The sequence below is a fragment of the Balearica regulorum genome, chromosome 5, assembly GCF_011004875.1.
Source record: "Balearica regulorum gibbericeps isolate bBalReg1 chromosome 5, bBalReg1.pri, whole genome shotgun sequence".
Classification (NCBI taxonomy): domain Eukaryota; kingdom Metazoa; phylum Chordata; class Aves; order Gruiformes; family Gruidae; genus Balearica; species Balearica regulorum.
The window spans coordinates 66,249,253-66,269,027 of NC_046188.1; the positions used below are offsets into that span (position 1 = coordinate 66,249,253).

Genomic DNA, 19,775 nt, shown 5'->3' on the forward strand with positions numbered 1-19,775 from the left:
TTAAAGACGATAAACAGCACTGAAGGAAAAAACCTGAAAATGGGGTGGTCCTGAACTACGTGTACAAAGGAGGAAACCTCATAGTAGCTCAGATTTCTATCAGCTGTACACAGAAAAAGGAGGCGGCATGTGACTGAGATACAAATTAGGTCCATTTGCCAGTAAGAAGAGATACAGGAGGACAAAGCCATGGAACGTAATATAATAGAATGGAAATAGCTTTAGATTCTCTGGGGAAAAAATTGAGCTAATGAGTAACAACTGCAAGTCAGTACTAAAAAGAAAAAAGAAAAAAACCGAAAACCAAAGAGGTAATATTGAGGCACACAAAAAATAAACTCAAATGAAAATAAATTGAGATGAACAAGAACAGAATATTTAAGAGTATTTTCTGTAAAGCAAACCAAAAGCATATACTTCTTCACATGCTAACTGAAAACATCAAAAAATGCAAGAATGTATCTCTACAAGAGCAACTGTAATTCTTACAAAGTTTTGCATATTCTTTCCAGTTATTATAAAAGAAAGATGAGATACCATTTAAAAAGCAGAGGAGAATCAGGATCATCATTGTCTGAACCAATTCACGAATGTCAAGAAACTACAGAAAAAAAAAATGTAGACATCATCATTATACAATGTCTGAAATTGATATTTCACTAAGGCTAAGCTTTCCTGCCCTCCCACTGCAGTTATATGCAATTTAATAGTTATCATTTGAACAGTTGCAGTCAGAAAATTAAATAGAGAAGTTTACAGATATTTACAGGAGCAAAAATTCCCTGCAATAGGATTTTGTGTGTAATCAGGGCTTCATTGTAAAACTAAGGTAAAGATTCACAAAAATACTAATACACTCAATGCACTCTTGTTTTGAAAGATCTTGAAGAATTCAAATGGAAAAATTTTAGTACTATTACTGTTATCATTAAATACTCTCTGGCTGTTATTCTTCTTTAACTGTTGCTTCTAACAGATTGGTTTAAATCACATCAAGTTCACATAATCTAATTAGATTAGATATTTCATAATAACCTGACTGCCTTTCCAGATACAATTTTACTTTTATCATCTGTTAAGTAATCATATATTAGAGCTTAAAACGCAAGGACATTGAAAATAATGTATTGTGGCCAATTGAAATTATACCAACAAATAGCATTTGAAGGATTTAAGCAGATAGCAGCAATTATCCTTCTCTTTGTGGAGCACAAAAGTGATAAAAATTATTAGTTTTCCAAGATCACTATAATATTCATGCATCTACTTAACTTTCTTCCTTGGAAGGTCCCATTTGTTTTCTTTAAAGAAATGAATAAAAAGATTTAAAAGATTATGATTACTCAGTACTTATGAGAAAATGAATAGTGGCTACGACAAAGGTATATAAAATGAGTCACAGAATGTAGAAAACTCTCTTACCCAATATTAAGAAGAAAGGCTCTCTTGCTTGGCCAAATGAAAGGGGGGAAAAAAATTAGGATGGACAGAAACAGCCATTTTACAGAACATGTCTAACTGATAAAAGACTTTAGACAGTGTTAAGTCCAATAATATTCAAAATAGTAGCCCTTTAACATACATGAATAGTTTCGCTAGCTAGGATTTAATTATGAAACTATTGATTGCTATGGTTCAAGGCACAAACGATCATTAGATGGAACCAAGGCAAGAGATTTCTTCTACAATACATTATAGTTGTAGGGAGGCCTACATTTTGTCTGAGGCAACCAAATTTGCTGTCAGAGAATAAATACTAGGTCAACTGCAGGTCAAGGTGCCAGGTTCAAATAAAAAGGCAATTAATTTTATCTGAAAAAAGAAACAATCATGGATTTTAGACTGCTCCCTGAAGATATCTCGGGTAGGAGGGTATCCGGGATTATTACATACAACAGGCCTTCCAGGTTATACCGTTTTAATTATTCGTTCTTTGTGAGTTCAACTAACAGAAGACCAAGTTTACGCTCAGTTTGGTTGTGGGAAGGAGGAAGAGTGGGAAGTTACCTGCCGTGCCTTCATGCGAGGCTAGCTGAACCGCTTCACACAGCAGTATAGGACTACTCAAATTAATTAAAGCAGGTGTCACATGAGAGGAAACTCTGAACATGCACTCCATATTTTTCTTCCTGCTGACTCTTAGCTAACATAGAAAGGGCAGGTGGTGCAGTTACCTATGAATCATGCAAATATAGACATCATTGAAGGCAATAGGATAGTGTGCACTTCAAAGATTAATTTGCCTTTTTTTTTTTTTTATCAGGAGGCATTGAGTAAAAGGAATTTTCTGATTGCTTTGCATTAGAAAAGGCTAATGTGTTCAGTCACACAATATAAAGATTTAACATACTCAATGAACAAAAATTATAATCTTTCATTTTAGGCAAAGCAAGCAATTGGGCAGAAATTATTATATCTTTCATAACAGCGGAGAGGACTTTTAATCTTAGTTTCTGCAATGCTGATCTTAAAGATCTTCAAAAAAAAGTTTTGAGAAGCAATGTAAGTTTGCCTGTGCAGGGTACTGGACTAATTCAGTACTTCTATATCACTTTCAGGTGACCCTGTGCCATACCAAATGGACAGTAATTTGGGTTTATTCTTCCTATGGTACTTATTATGTCTTAGCTTTACAATGTTTGTTTCTAAAATGTAACATCATATTGAATTGTGAATAATCAGAGCGCGAAAAAACTATCACAGGATCTGCAGACCACCATTGCTTACGTGGCATCTAATACTAGAAATTAATAATAACAATAATAATGAATAGAAATAAGATGAGAAACACCACCTGTGTAAATTTCATAGCTTGAAAAAGGGACTCTAGCTTTATATTTCTAAGACTTAATTGAATAATATAAAAAAATGATTCTGAGACTATCACCCAAAGCGCCATCTTCAGAAGATATAAAAGAAAAGATCAGGTCAGAAGACCTTTCTCTGCACAGAATTATTGTGGTCGTAGAGCTGTCAACAAGGAGAAACACAAGCAGGATTCATTAAAGAAATCACTAGAAAAAGTCCTCCATGCTGGCAATTTACTTTTTTTTTTTTTTAACATTGTAAAAGAGATGTGAATATTTTTTTTTATAAGCAACATCTCTTCAGAAAGTAGCTTACACTCTGAACTTAAATCCATTTAGAGAAAAAAAAGTCTGAGATATTAAAAGACTAAAATAATAATAGCCAGAGGTCCAGCTGTTTACAGAGTTAATTTCCTCAACCACTACTTCAACTTGCTTAATTTCTATTCCCATGTAGCACATAGAAAAGTTCGTCAAAGCAGAGTCCAAAATATATATATACACATATATACATATATATAGTATGGAGTCCTTCCAGAGATTTGCTGACAACCCATTACCCTCATTAACATCCACAAAGGGAAGGAACTTAAAATTTTGCAGCACATGCTTAATACTTTGCATGCTCAGATCCAGCTTGGCAAGTTTTACTTCTGACTGGAAAGCCAACACATGCCTGCAGTAGCATCCAGTAGCAACCAGCAGCTCAGCACCTTGCAAAATCTTTCCAATAACTTGAGCAGTTCTTAAGGCTTCTCCTGACATTTCTATAAGGCATATTTACATATTGATTTTATTTGTTTATTATACAAATCACGAACTGTTAAGAGTTGCACCATGCTAATAAAGCAGGAATAACAGCTTTTCATTTTGGTAGTGGTTTATCCTTAAACCATCTGTTGCTGAAAAACCTACATAACTGGGATAATCTACAGCACGGGATTCAAAATTTATCTGTTAATGTCCTTCAAGAGCTGTCTGAATGTACTCATATGCCAAGCACAATAAGCACTTAACCATAATGCAGCATTAGTTTTATAGTTCTCTGTATTTTGCTCGTCTGTTTTGAACTCAATATCTCAAGTTAACTGTGTTAAGAACGCTAAGCTTCCATTGCAACAGAAATTTGGACAATAAACCCAGTTAACCCATTGAAATAACGTAAGGAAATAATCTTTACGGACTCCAGAAAAAGTATCAGGTAAGGGCTTCATATTTCAAAAGAAGCATGAATTCATTTTGTCAGTGAATTAATTAGCCTCTTTTCTGCAGTGCAATAACAAAATCCATGTAGGGTAATAACTGCTCTTGGTCCCCGATCCAATTTATGGATCCTGACAGGCAGTCTAATGGCACAGATGATTTTTAATAAATCAACAATCTCAGAGCAACAAATCAAAAGCAGCAGCAACTTAAGAAACTTCAGAATCCAGTTTGACAGTAGACCTAAATAACCATATATCGTTTGATTTCTAGCAGCTATAAACCCAACCTCCAGATTTTGTGAATTTGTAGGTAACCTTACTTTTAGCAATCTCAGCATTGACTGTTACCTGACTATTTAGCCATGTAACCTTTTTTAGATGAAGCTACATTTAAGGAAAAAAAAAAAAAAAAAAATCACACACACACACAAAAGCCCCACCAACTCTCCCTGCTAATTTTCACAACTGAGTTTGTTCCAAGGCAAAAATGCTTATGTGACTATTTATTGACAAAACACATGCAAAAGGCTGGGTCCTTGAAAAAGAGGCCTGCATATATTACATATAAGAAGAAATTCTCCAATCTCATTATAGCTTTTTCTTTCCAAATTCCTTTAAAGAAAGTTACATTTCAAATTCCATCAATGCCTTGGATTAAGTCTTTTCAGCTGACTTTTTATACAACTTCTTCAGTTTCTGTGCAATAAAGAAGTCTCTTGCTGTCTTTAAAAGCATCATCAGTGATGTTCAGCTGTAGATACTCAGTCACTCAAAACTGGTCATGAGCTTTAGCAATCCAGATGGAACAAGGCTGCTCTGTTGCCCTTTAAAATAGTCCTTTCTGTTTCTTCTGGAAGCATCAACCGTGAAAGACAGCATGTGTGTTTATATGTTTCACTCTGCCTGGTGCTCTAAGCAAACAATTCTGCAAGATCTGCCACTTCTATTACTGTCACACATTTCACACCAGCTAGGAATTTTATTTAACTTTTTTTTTCCATTTTCATCTGTAACTTATTTTAACATTTTAATAATTTTAATAATCCCAGTCAGTGGTTCAACAGCAGCAACAAGAAAAAATGCAAAGGAACCTACATCATCAGATGCCATACACATCTTACCTGAGCTTGCAACACTTAGAGACACCAGACCTGGGCAGAGAAGAGTCACTTGGACTGTGGATTTGAATCTTCATTGATGAGCAGAATAAACCTAGTTTCCTAAGCGTGGAGTGAAGCGGTCAAAAGATTGTAGCAAGTGATTTTAGCATGCCAGGCAGAGAAACAGGGAACTGAATATGTTTTTAATACATTTAGCTGCCCTTGTTCCTAGAGAGGAAGGATTCACCCCCATGCCTAAGACTAACCCCAAGCGAGGTGGGGCCACGGTAGTAATGAAAGACATCGAGCCTACTGACATCCACACCACAATGCCATGTTCCTCAAAAGGCACGGTCTGGTCCAAGCTTAGATCATAAATGTGATTTTCTCTGGAATTTCATCACAGTCCCAGAAGCGTGAAGTTCCCTGCAGTGTCGCTGAAGATCTCACGTATCCCCTGAGCCTTCCAGCACTTCGGGAGCAGGTACGGCATGCTGCCGCTCACAGAGCGGGGCTCACACGGGGCTGCCAGTCAGCACACAACTACCTGCTCCATCAGTTCACAGAAAGCCTGCAAGACATTTGCTTTGCAGTACTCTGCAGATGCAAGCTCTTCTTCCCAATGGTGAAAGAGCACTGATGATGCAATGAGGGCAAGGAGTGACGGGGCCTGTTCAAAAGGGAAGGATGTACAACAGTACAGCAAGATTAGATGGAGTCTACCTTCTTGCTTTTCCCCATTCTTTTAGGAAGTGCATCCAGACACTGCAACACCAGGCAAGACAACTATTTACCTTTTCTATTCATATATCTCTTATACTTGATGATTTTGCATAATGCACCATAGGGTTTGTGGGACTCCTAAAAGCACGTGAAGAGTGAAGTAAAAGGATAGAGCATTTATTTAGCTTTGTACTAAGCACATACTACTAGTACATGCAAAAGAGACAATAGCATTTTATGTTGTGGTGAAATGTGATTCCATTTGGCATGTCTTTGCTTTATTGCAAAGCCACATTTATGACCTAAGTAAAATACAGGATGCAGTTCAGAATTGGACAGGCAACAAGGAATCTATCTGAAAGCAAAACTCCAAAGATCAGAGGGTTCCTTCGCCCCTTTGTGGACTGCATTTGTGCCTAAATATACACATTCTTAATTTGTTGTTTGAAGAAGAATTTGCATGTCAGATATTTCACAGGAAACCGCTTTCAACATTTGTGCTATTTTTAAAGTGAAAAACCAACAACAAACGAGCACGCAAATAACTAGCATAAAGGACAAATGTTGGTACACAGTTCAGCATTACGAAATCTTATATACATTAACTTTTGTGAAATAGAACCCTCCATTATGAGAAGCACAAAGCAGACTAAACCAAACCCCTAGGATCCTGAAAACATGGGAACTCTTCTTCACCATAAATAAATAGGAAAAAAATATTTTACCCTTACAGGTCGTTAAGCTGTTTCTTGGTGGCCATGCTTATCCTTTGCTTGGCAGCCCTGTTTTCTGGCCCCTTCTGCTATCATCTGTCATAGCAGGAAAGGCTTCCCCAAAACACCTGATTATCTCAGTCTAGCAGCATTAACCCATCTTCTAAAAATAAAATTTATTTGTATACTCTGAAGAGAAAAAAAAAAAACAACCCAACAACCGAGCACATAAAAATAGCAATAGACTATCCTAATGGGAGCACGATTAAGTAAGGCTAGGTCACTCATTTGCCTAGCTCTGTCCCACTTCTCTGACAATGAAGAACAAGAGCTGTTTCTGAGAGAATCAGAAAAATCCCCAGTTTGAACAATTATTACATGCAATCATGTACCTAAATTGGAAGTTTCATACTAGGAGGCAAACAGCCTACAGTAGAAAGCATGAAAATATTAATTACAAAGTGATAGATCAAAGCACCTCTCTCTCTTCCCCTCCCTGCGCTATTCCCAAAGGCTGCACTTCTTCAGGACCAAGCAAGTCTGCTTGCCAGTGGCAGCTCCTCTACACCCTTTAAAATTATTTCGCAAACATTTCAGAAAGGCAACACTACCAGATTTATGCTTATTCACTGATGTTTACAAATCCAGAAATAAATTTAGGATAGCTTGGTTATCAGACACACTGGCATGGACCTGCAAATATAACCCATAATATATCTTTATATTCTTGTTCATTGATGGTACATAAAGGTCCTCCAAAACCAGAATAAGACTACCCAAAAGGACAAACCTCAGTGCACACCTTCAGAACAACAGAAACTCTGCCCCGTCCCCCACCCCTTAAGGCACACACTTCTGCTGAAAAACAAAACCATTTCTGAGTTTTCCGGGAAGCTGCAGAACCAGCAAAGCAAGAGTTGGACCATCTACCACGCATGTCTAAACAGGGCTTAGACAAACCTCCAGCCACTTCAAACAAGTAACAGATGCCCATCATTGAACCAGGGTCCTAAGGTCTTCTCACTATCAAAGATTGCTCAGAAGGTGATTCTTTGATCACTTGTATACAGTAATTGATAGTCAAGAATCAATAGTTGTTAATAAAATATTAGCTTTCAATCAATATGCACACTTCTATGAAATATTCGGCACAGGTATAAAAATGAGATCATTTCAAAGTAAGAAATATTGATGTATTGTTTTCTCCAGTATAAAATACACCTTTAGATTAAGAAACAAAAAACCAAGGCCTGCAAAAGTCTTTGTCATACCTATTTCTCACTGTCAGAAAAGCCCATCAGACATAAGCACCATGAACTTTATGGAAAATTTTCTGTTGAGTTGAACAAGCTTTATACAGTTCCTTTGTTTCAGAAACAAAGGCCTTACTCTGGAAATCTTAAACGCAAGCAGCAAATACACAGACACAACAGCAAAGCAGCAAAATGCTGCACATTTCACAGATACGCCACTTGTTCCTTGGCAGACTAGTCTCATCCACCATGACACGCTGCCTTTCAGGAGGAAATCCCCAAGTTACACACTTGGCAAAGCCAAGTTAACGTGCTGCAACTTCCTGATATCCCTGATCATTTCCACCATTCCTTAAATCAAAGCGGTAGGAATTTGGCAGTTGCGTGTTCCAATGCGAACGGGCTCCCCTTCCTCTGCATGGGATTTCTTTGGAAGAAATGCATATGTATGTCCTGTACACCAGACAGATTTTTTGTCACAGCAGACTCCAGACACTACACACTGCAAGATACGCACATGCATTTTGGAGAAGCACTTGAGCCTTTTTTTCTAATATTTCCTAACAGTAATGTGCTCGTTGTTACTGAAATCAGACAAGCCACACAACCCATTCAAGCACCAAAAGCAAACACGCTATAGAGAGGCTGTATCTGGCCATTAGTCATCTATCCGACAGTTCTTCTTTGCCTAGCTGAACGACGTATTTGGACAGAAAAAGAGGATATAGCAGGGAAAATAAAGAATTCCTATCCAGCATGGTCAATGCTGTGCCTGGCTAACCAGCCTTTGGCAGCAGACATTAACGCAACCCACGACTCTGAGAATCGATATGGGAGGTTTAGGCCGCAACCCGTCTGCCTGACTTGCCGACCCCATGCACACTGCGCCTCTTACCTGGGACCATTCTTTAGAACATCTTTCTTGACATGCACCAAGAATCTTACAGCTAAATGCAAAAAAGATTTTTGGGAAATAGCAAAAGTTTGGAGGCACAAGCCCAGAATTGTCTGCAGGGAAAACATCGAGTTAGGAAGAAAAACCCCTCAGAATATTTTCGTACTGTCCAGTCATAAACCTAAAAATAGGCTTTTAGGTTACAGATGAGAAGAATAAAGCATATTAATTAAAAGATATTTTAAAATATAAAAAAGGACTGCAGATGGAAAGGTCAAAGGATTCTCCATGTTCACTGAGAATATGACAAGAGATGATAGGCTTAAATTGTGGCAAGGGAGATTTAAGATGGACATTAAGCAAATCTTTCCAAATGGCTGAGTAAGTATTGGGGGAGGGGGGGAGGCGGGAACACTGGACAACAAAGGGGTATCAAGGAATTTCTCTCACTGAAGCTGTTTGGGTTTTTTTAAGAGCAGATAAGACAAAGGATGTTTCAGGGTTCATTGATCCTGCCTTGAGGAGAAGTGGTGAACCAAATGTCCTTCTCTAGGATTCAGTTACTTTCATGATTTAGTAGGAGAGTTCAATTCTGTGTTTGAAGAACAAAGAGGTTGTTACAAATGGTTTCTAGAAACAAAATACAGCATGAGGGAATTTTTTGCTTGTTTGGACAGAGAAGATGACAAACTCTAGCTGTTAGAGCTCCAAAAAGATCAGAACTTGAGTGAATAAACTCTTCCCCAAAACCAAGTTACACTTGCATTAACACTTACTGTGGAAGCAGATAACTAAAACGAGAGCTTTTTCCTTCCAGCCACTGACATCAATCCTGCACCCGCTGCATGTTTTCAAGATAGCATGTTCCTACTAAGAAATTAGTGTTGTGGCTCTCGTTCCATTTCTCACCTCATGGACTGTTTGTAGTCATTGATAGATTTAGGAAAGAAATCAAGAATTTGTGGGCCATAGAAATGGATTTAGTACTATCGTATCAAGGAGAAATCCTGCCACAAGAGAGCTCAGGTGACAGGGAAAGGTTTGCCCTTGCTTGTTCTTTAGATAGACAGCTTCATTTGTGGGTCTTGAATGAGTATTAAATCAATATTATTATTATTTTCAAACATGAGCTTAATGCTTAAGTTTATGCATAAGCATGAACATGCCCACACAAAACAATTTGAAATACTAAATTTTTGTGATAGCATATACACCAGCACAAAAGGCTGCAGCTAAGAAATTGTGTAAAAATGCTAATTATGCCTAAGTCAAGAAATACAACTATCAGCATGATTTGCGGTCAGCCGTTTAATTAATTTTAGTATTAATAAAGTTACAGAAAATCAATGTGTCAAAAGGACTTGAAAGGATTACGAACTACTCTGGACAAATTAGCAACACTTCCATGCCTAGAGCACAGGAAAGCACAAAGATGTTTAATTAAACTATTTACCAGTGAGGAATTTAAATCACTATAAATATTACATTTTTAGTACATCTTTTCCTCAGACTGAAAGCACTTAGGAGCAAATCATATGCGGTTTCCCAGCGGCATTTTTTTAAAGGAAGGAATGTAAAAAATGTTGCAGTTAAATCCAGTAAATGAAGGTGAAGTCAGGAACAAAAGAATGTAACATGGCATTTAAAATTAAGAGAACTGGGGAATAATTCAGCTCCAAAGTAACAAAAGATGTTACAAAACTGCATGGAAAGGAGAAGGAGAAGATTTATAACATGTGGTTACTCAGGGCCCACGCACACTGTGCCTCAATGAACTGCTATTGTTTCTTGTGAAAATATCAATACTTACAAAAATACACCTCACTGTTCACTGAATCCTTGTTGGTATAAGTCTGTAGTTTTCCCACGTCTAATTTTTTCTGACTCTGTTTACTAGACTTTCCAATGCTGCTACTGTCTCAGTATGAATTTTTGCAAGATGCTCCACCTCTTTGGGCCTCAGCTTGTCCTTTTCCAAAACCGCAGTTAAATACTTATCAGCCTTCTAGGGATGCATTGAGAAGCTACCTTATCCATGTTAGTACAGCATTCTCTGACAATACAAAAGAATCATTCTTTTTTAGTATTATTACAAACAGAGCTTCCCTATGGCAAGAGTGCACTAGTTATCTCTCTATGGGACTTATCTAAAGCAAAATGAATGCGACTGAAAGCTTTCTATTGAGTTAATGGGGTTTTGAGTCAAGACCTGCGTGAGAATCAGTCATGTGACGTGGAGTTGCTCCATTTTTGTTTTGCTGGATTGGCTCAGTACTCTTCTAGTCTTCTGTTGACTGGTCCTGCAGAGCAAAGAAATGCTCTCTGATGGAGGCAATACCCGCTGGTGCATAGACTACCTCCTGCTGAACTTGGCCAACAGCCCACTGAGGGACTTGAAACATGTTTCTGCATTTCAAGGCACCTTCACAGTTCTGGGAACAGAGACGCTATTGACTGCAGTACAAGCAAGAGAGTACTACTTAACACTAGGAGCTAAGTCCTGTCCTGCATTTAGCACCTGACACATAAGGATCTCCGGAAAGGAGAGACCAGCATAAGAGTATTTTGTGCCCGCTGAGTTAATACAATCGTAGTGTCGTCCATTCAGGCAAGCTTAGGACCAAGTTCCAAATGCATTTGGGAATGCCCGAGTGTTGCCCTGAAGATACAGTGCAGTGAGAAGACAAGCACACAAGTCAAGACGCAGCTTGTAGAAGGACAATGGGCCATCCTCAGCGTGTAGAGGACAGGGTGGACTCCAAAGCAGGCAATGCTGCAGAGAAGTGTATATCAATATATCAGTGCCAAGTAAAATCGAGAGGGTCCACGTCTGCCTGAGGTCCTTATCCCCAGTCATACCCATCGTGCCGAACATCTATTACCTAATCCATAAATAGTGACACATAACTATGACCCCAACCCAATCAATAATTTCATAATGTTTCTTTAAAAATTATGTAGTGTTAGGCAAGATGCTCACTAATGATATCCTTTGGAACAGCAAGATCTAAAGAGGGCTCTTTCCCCAAAACATACCCGAAAACTACTCCACCACAGACCTACCTTCACTGCTTACTGACCCAGACTAGCAGACACATCTATCAATTCATCAACTCTGGGCCTTCGTGTGAACAGTGATAACATTTGTTTACTGACCTCTGCGAACATCCCAGACCCTGCACAGTACTTTGAAAGTTCAAGTGCCACACCAAAAATATTAATGTTTCTTTCTTGAATGCTAATTTAGTTCACTGAAAAGGAAAAGGTGGAAAAGAGGGTCAGTAGATTAGATTGCAGAAATAGGACTGTCTTTAAAAGAGTGACTGTATTATCAATTGGCTGCCTAAAAGCTTCTATTCAGGTCTTTTTCAAACATACAGTGGTTCTAGATGAGAGGCCAGTAACCTGCCCTTTGAGATTGCCACTTCACCACTGTGAAACTTGCTGCATTATTAGTATTATTACGGGGTCAACTACACCACCTTGAACCTGACAGGTAAACTCCAGCAACAAAAATCTAAAGGCATCAATTTTAGTGATAGCAAACAATTCGAACAACATTTGTTCTACCCATAGCAGGAAATTTCTGCAGTTGAGTTGTCTTTCGCAGATAGAGGAGGGGAAGAAGGGAAGAGCAGGGGAAGGGGGCTGCTGGGTTTTTTCCATTGAAATTGAGATTTCTCAGAACTCTACATTTTTCTGTGCTTTAGGCACAACTTTTCCAATAACATGCTGCAGAAGAGCTTGTTCTGAAAGGTGCATTAGATTCAAAACTGAATTTCTGGTTACTCCAGAAACCACATAGGATAGAAGTGAAGGGGCTTATGGGATAACCCGTCAAAATCATTAGGTTTTCTTTCTTCCTCTTCCCCACCCATACTGTTAATCCAATTAGCATATAAACTACAGACTAACATTTAAATTCCAAGACTTCTTCTAAACAATATATTTCTATATAACATCAATTTTTTCTGCAGAACTAAAATACTGAATGATGTATTTTGAAAATACTTCCTGTTTCTGTGGTAGATAAGGGTTTGCTTTTTGCAAGTAACAGATAATTATTTTAGTGACTCATTGCTTAGAGAAGCCAAAAGGTAAAAGAAGTTCTGTGAACTTCCACAAAATGAGGACCGGAAAAGGGTTGAAAGCACAGTCCAGTGTTCAAACTTCATTCAGAACTGCACAACTCACGGTAAAATCCAGAAATGAATTCCTTTCACGGAGGAACAACATCTGTCAGCATAACCGGGTGCATAAAGAGGAGGATGTTTGCATATAGGTCGCACCACATTTTGGCAGAAGGTGCTGCTGACATATGTTGGGTGGCCAGATAACTTTCCATACTATTTCTTGAATAGATGTCCCCCAGGGTAAAATGAGCCGAGCCACTCTCAAGTTCAAAGGAAGTTTCTTCATTTTGCAAAGGGGCCATGAGTAATGCATGCAAATAGAGGAACAAAAATCTCTTGGCGCTCTCATTTGTAAAGGTCTTTTTTTAAGCTTTAGTACATAATTAGGGAATATTTGTAGGAAATAAAAAAAAAAATTAAAACCCCAAAATAGAGCATTCAAGTCCAGTAGTGCCTACACAAAATGAGACAACGTATTCTTTGAATGACTGTAGGATTTTAGGAAGTTTTCAGTGTCCCATGCAGCCCCAAGGAAAACATTGCAAAATGAGGGATATTTTTTAAAATAGTTATCATAGATGGTAAAGACCTGGAATCATTATCGTGATCATCATGATTGTCTTCACAGAAAATGCCCGGTACTATGCAAAAACAGATGAGACCCACCTACACTGTTTCCTCTTCATATCAGAATGATATATCTAGTTATTACAGATAACTTATAGCCTGAAACAGCATTTGTTTACTTGATTGAATGGCAGTGGGACCTAGAAACTATATATTGTAGTTTCAAACTGCAGAAAATCATATACGTGCATTTTCAAAATCATACCAGAGAACAGATGCAGCCCATCAAAAATAAAATTACGGTATTTTTATTATGTAATTTATAATCCTTCAAAAATGCTTCATTAAACTAAATAAAGCACTACTGAAGCAAACTCATACCAAACTGGTATGTCAGAAGAAAGCAACCCAAGAGAACTTATTTTTCAACAAGCAAGCAGGGTAAAAACCTGTGGAAGTCAATAAAATGCTTTAAATCAGTAGATTCCAGTAAATGAGAGCATCTGGAGCAGCAAATCTTGCTGCCATTTTCAGAATGGGCAAGACTGTGATTTACCTGAGAACGGATAAACAACCTGTCAGTGTCACAGGAAGAGACTGAAAGCAGCTTCCTATTCAAGGGTAACTTTCCTTAATAAAACTGCCTTTCACTCAACAACTTAATTAACATTCAGAGCTCAAAGCTCTAGGACTAGGTGAGAAGAAAAACTCTAATGTACCTTCCTTGGCAAAGGTAGGTTAAAGCTATTGCCAGGCTGACTAAACTGTTGCAAAATACCATGGGATGAACCTCAACACACCAGGCTTATGCGAGACCGAATATGGATTATTTATTAAAATAGCCACTAAATTTTAAATCATAGTGCAGAATTTAATATAATTGTAGACTTCATCCAGAACATTATTTCAGTCACTCTGTCTCTGTGACTGCATTTTCTATGCAATTAGCACAGCTTCCACCACAGGAGCTTCTTACCGATAACCACGGGAAGTTTCTACTCCACAGTTCTCATGATCAGAAATGGGAAATACTATTCAAAATTTTTTTTAGGAAACAGTTTCATCGACAGCAAAACAGTGCAAATTAGTTTAATTTGAGAAAGATGCAGGGATATAAAAAACACACTGGAAGCTGCACATTTTAAATTCAGCACTATCCAAATGAATTTAATTTTGCTCAATTCAAATTGACTTAGCACGTCAATATTCACTTCATTTCTTTTTATAAAGGTAAACCCCTCAATATCAAATTGAAATATTTCATTTGGCTTAAAAATTGTTTCTGACTTAGAGCTTCCACATATCACCTTTTGAAAGCCACCAGAGCACCGGGGCCAGCCACCAAGGCCACCAAGCACAGGCCTGCCCAGTAACACACAGCATCTGCTCCACAGCAAATGACAACTTTGTGCCTCGATGAATTAAAAACATCCCAAAACATGATATCTCCTGCTTTATAGAATAACTCTGCTTTTAGCTTAACAGTATAGAAAATGCATGCACTGCTGTGCACATGCCTTAAGCACTTTACATTTGAAACTTGTTAACCCTTATCTTGAACCCATTAGAGCCTGACCTCACATACCAAAAATTCAGTTGTAATCAGAACACCAACACCATCTCAGGCTTTCAGATTTGTCCCCAAATGTATAGTTCAATACCAAAATAATTTCTTATTTATTTTGTGTGATTAAAGAGGAATACATTTTTAAAACTGAGTAATAGCTACAAGCTATTTTGCTTGTGCCTGCTATACATTGGTGCCAGCATAAGGGGGAATTAGTTCAGTATCTGCGGGCTGATTTTTTTTTTTTTTTAATTTATTTTTTTAAGATTCATGAGAGGAAAAGTCTGTATTAGCATAATGCAAGATACAAAAACAGGATCAGTGCTTCTATTGCACAATACTTATTTTAAATACATTTATTATTATAACATACTATTATTTCTAGATACATCAGGCAAGGAACCAAGTTTTTCCTCATCTATGTTACACACTTGTTGTGCTTTTTAACTGTGGTGTCTAAAAGGAAGTCATTTTAGCAGGATAATAAAGCTCCAAGAAATTGTTATCTCATTCTATTATTTTGTTATTATACCTGTTCTGGATTTTTTTTTGTGTGTGTGTGCATGCACTTTAAATGAATGTTCACCCATTACTGTCAAGCAACTTGGCTTACTACTTCACGCTTTTTCTGTAAATCACAAATACCCTGCTTTCTAAACCATTTGCATGCTTAATGGTAGTGCCTTTCTGGAATGAAAGGAGCATTAGGAAATTAGTAGTGCATATATGGAAAGCAAGTGTCAGAATATCAAAAACACCTTCACCATCACTGTGAAGGCTGCGACCTCACACAGCACACTCATTTAGAACAAGCTTTAAGGTCTGAAACTTTTCTTTTCTGACACGGCAGGTTGCAAAAGATAAGAAAAACTCAAAAGTTTACTCAAAAGGCACAGATTATACAGAAATAATGACACTCTGGGCAAAATAAAAATCAGTTTCCTGACTGCTATTTAGTATCGGCCTCTCTCAAGAGGTGGGCAGGACTTTCCTACAGTTTTTGAAAACTACATAATCTTAGCCACAAGACATCCTGTCGTCATGAAAGTCAACATTTCCTATGACTTTCCCTAAGGATAACATGTTCATTACAACATAATTATTCCAGACTGGAAATCATTCTTATATTGAATACTCCTGTGCCATCTTTCCACTTGAGAAAATAGCTCACCCAACACAATTCTAAACATGGTATTGTGTCAAGCTGACTTACTTCCATTTCAATAAGTCTGCCTGATATTGTCCTCCTTTGCCAGACAGGTGCACCATCAAAATAATCCTGAGATCAGCCTTTCTGGAGGGTTCTGATTGAAAGATGTTATCCAGATAGGTATCGCTGGACCGCCCGTTTCAGCAGCTGCTCACGTGTTTTCCAGAGATTGCCTGGGAAGGTTCCTTAAAAATCTCTAGATGGAAATGAGACCTACCTACTTTCCACTAGGACTTTTTAGCGTGCATTTTGCTGACAGGTATTAAAAAAAGAATCACTGGATTTATTGTCTAATGCTATCGCACTTCTTCCTGGAGACTATGAGGAAAGGTACCTCATACCGCACTTACTTATCTCGCTTGTGCCGAAGTTTTATGCCAGCAGAGGGCCAGCTAGTATGTGGCGTTTGGCATAGGGACTAATGAGAAGCTACTACACACAACACACAGAGTATAACACTACTACTGCTGTATACCTAAGAGCTCACCTGTACAGGAGAAATCATCCACACGGACGTATCCCATGACACAGTCACAACGATAGGATCCAGGCAAGTTAACGCACACAGTATTGGCGTGACAATAATGCATCTTGGCAGCACACTCATCAATATCTGCAGGGAAGAACCACCAAGGAAAGTTACAGTCGGGCTTAGTAAAATGACTAGCACAACACAATATTAGGCTAAGAGAAAATAAATTCCATTTACAACTCCAAAGGTAATCTGGTTTAACTCTATCATTAAAGAACAAGGCAAATTTAGTAGAAAAGTATTCCTTAAAATATAGCTAAAATTCCTGTATCATAGTATCATGGGTTCCTTCCACTGTTCTTCATGAAATCCTAAGGTTGGTTTTTTTTCACTCTGGAAAAGTAACACGTACATTTGGGGTTTTTTCAACAACAATGTTAAAAGACAAAAACTCATGGAGAGTTTTCAAACACACAAAATAGCGTATGCAACACTGAAAATCCTGAGTCATCGGTAAACTAAAGCATGAAGGCATAACAACTCTGGACTGCACGATATTGGTTGCAGTGCTGGACAGATATGGCACGGCAATGTTTGTCAGGGCAACGTAGCAGATTCAACTGCTGAGTTGATCAGGGAGAATTCCGGCCCTCCACATTCACCCAAGTGCTCTCACAGTGCCCTGTCCCCGAAACCCGCTTCTGCCGCAGGCATTACTGAACAGCGCGCTCTGCCACTTCCACATCCCTCACAAGCAGAAGATTGAGGCAGTCACCTAAGCCCATTTTAAGCTTGCCAATGGAAAAAAGGAAAAAAAAAAAAAAAGAGAAGAGATGACTATGGAACAGTAGAAACTTGACCCCATATCTCAGTTTGCTTGAGCAATCTCTACTGCTGCTGCAAATCCAAAATTCAAAACTGTTTTCACAATAGTGAATCAAACCTATCATTTACTTGCCTGTTTAAATATCCCAAAGCTCTATGATATTGTAAACTGTAAAACCTTCCCCCTTCCTTCCCCACAAAACCAGATATTATACTGAAGAATTCTCTTTATTTTTTTCTCAGCAGGATAGATTTTCCGCTTAGTAGCACAGATTTTACATAAAGTAATTCATGGTTTTCAAAAGATTAATTCTAGTGTTACATATGTCCATGCAAAGAAAGATGAATCAGACTCATTTTTTCCCTCTATTACTTTCTCCTTGTTATTGATTGCTCACACTCAGGAAAGGTATTAATTGACAACACAGCTGAAGAAATTCCTCAAGCCAGTGGGGTACAGATGAGGAGTTGGTCACCCCACAGCGCGGTCTCCTACCGCATCCCTCTGCACAGCCACCTGTAGCGACCAAGCGACAGTCTCCCGTCTCGCTCACCACACGGTGCTTGTGGAGACACAATGGAAATGCTATGAGGGGTTACTACCATAACATTGGGATTTAACCCCAGAAGGCGGGGGAGTTTAACTGTGTGCATACTGAGTTGTTGGTTGCCTAAATTCAGGTATCCTGTTTAACCTCCCTAAACCGAAGAAGCTGCAGTTGAGAAACACCCACACTTTCCAGTCTCTACAAATGAAACACATGCCAGCTGTATTCACACTTTCTATACTACAGACATCTGTCCAGTAGGAACAACCAGCTAAATGACTTCATGTTGGCCACCAAACAGCTGTCAGTTGGCAGTGATTTCTGACTGCTGCCAGCTTGGGCTGAATTAGAAATGATGGCCCAGAGACAAAAGACTTTGTATACCACTGCAAAAACACCTTGAACTATCTCGTTCTCGCATTTCTGTTGTTTCTGTTGCAGTGGCACTTGATGAAATGAATTTTAAAAAGTCGGAAGCATCAATATATGGAAGATAAAAGCCAAGAAAAATCCTCCCACATGTCTTGTTATCACACCACTGAGTGCTAGAGCCACTTGGGAAACACTCAGGTGTTGACGTGTGTTCACACTGTTCTGCTTGCAGCCTCTTTTTAATAGGCTTTTCGAGCATAGCTTTGAGGAGTTTTATTCTTGCATATCTAATAATTTTCTAGCATAAAAGGGAAAGGAATGAAAAGATGTCTGAAAAGAAAGCAAGAATGTCAAAACAGCAACCAATCCGCCTGAAAATTAACCTTATGCATTACTGTCTATCTCCAGCTTCCTCATTGAATTCACTGGACGACTCTCCTCCTCTGTCTTCCCCCAAAGGGAAGTGAGAGGATTAAAAGTCTCAACAGTGAAGATATTTGAACCTTGATTCATTGCAAGCAAGGCCCACATTACAGTCACATAAAATATGAGAATACTCAGAGAAAGAAAATTCACAACCTATTTGAAAATATCGCTGTGGGAGAATTTCTCAAAAGGAGACTAAGGACTTCAAGTGATGACTTGACTATAAATAGGGAAATCGAGAAAAACTGACACTGAGTGGCTGCAGAAGTCCTTGAGTACAGGAAGAAAAAGACTGGGCCTAACAAAGGAAGCAGAAGGAACAAAAGATCCCTCTCTTCAACCTTTGCTCATTCATTTAACTCTCTTCTCAGTCTTTCTTGGTGCATTCTCCATAGAACACCTCAGTATTTCACATTTTCTTTTACTGTTGCAGTATTAGCCTTCTACTAATACACACATTTCCTTTACAGAGGATAATATTGAGAGGTCAAAACTGGCAATAGTATTTTCTTATTAAAGCCTGTAGGGCAATGCTAAAGCTGTAGTTCTGGACCACAATTCTACAAATTCTTGTAAAAGGTTAGGTATTCATCACAAAAAGGTTTGGGTTTTTACTTAATATTGTTAGAGTAAAATCCATAAAGCACACAGTAGTATGTATCAGCTCAGTTGGAATGGAACTCAAATTGTGATTCATGCGTATAGATTGCTTGTCGCATTTGAAATATTAGAGCTCATCTTCTAGTGGTCTTTTGAGGTGATAAAAATACATGATTTATGTTTCTCTCTAGACTGGTGAAGTAGTTTGTTTTTCTTTTAAAAAGGTATACTTATGGTCTTTTAAATGAGACTTGACACAGCATAATGATCATTCACGTATCACCAGCTTCCATCTACATAAGCTAGCTCTTTGCAACAATAAAGCCATTTGGGCTTCAGCTTTTCAGAAAGGACCATTA

General features: G+C 38.2%; 1 protein-coding gene across 2 annotated transcripts in view; it reads right to left on the reverse strand.

Annotated features, from left to right (window-relative positions):
* The window catches only part of NELL1 (neural EGFL like 1), a 291,777-nt gene that overhangs the window by 131,972 nt on the left and 140,030 nt on the right, over positions 1-19,775 (reverse strand). For both annotated transcript variants that reach the window (XM_075755361.1, XM_075755362.1), the window contains exon 13: positions 16,661-16,786. In XM_075755361.1, the coding sequence (XP_075611476.1) occupies positions 16,661-16,786 (126 nt within the window). The remainder of the gene's footprint in view (positions 1-16,660; positions 16,787-19,775) is intronic.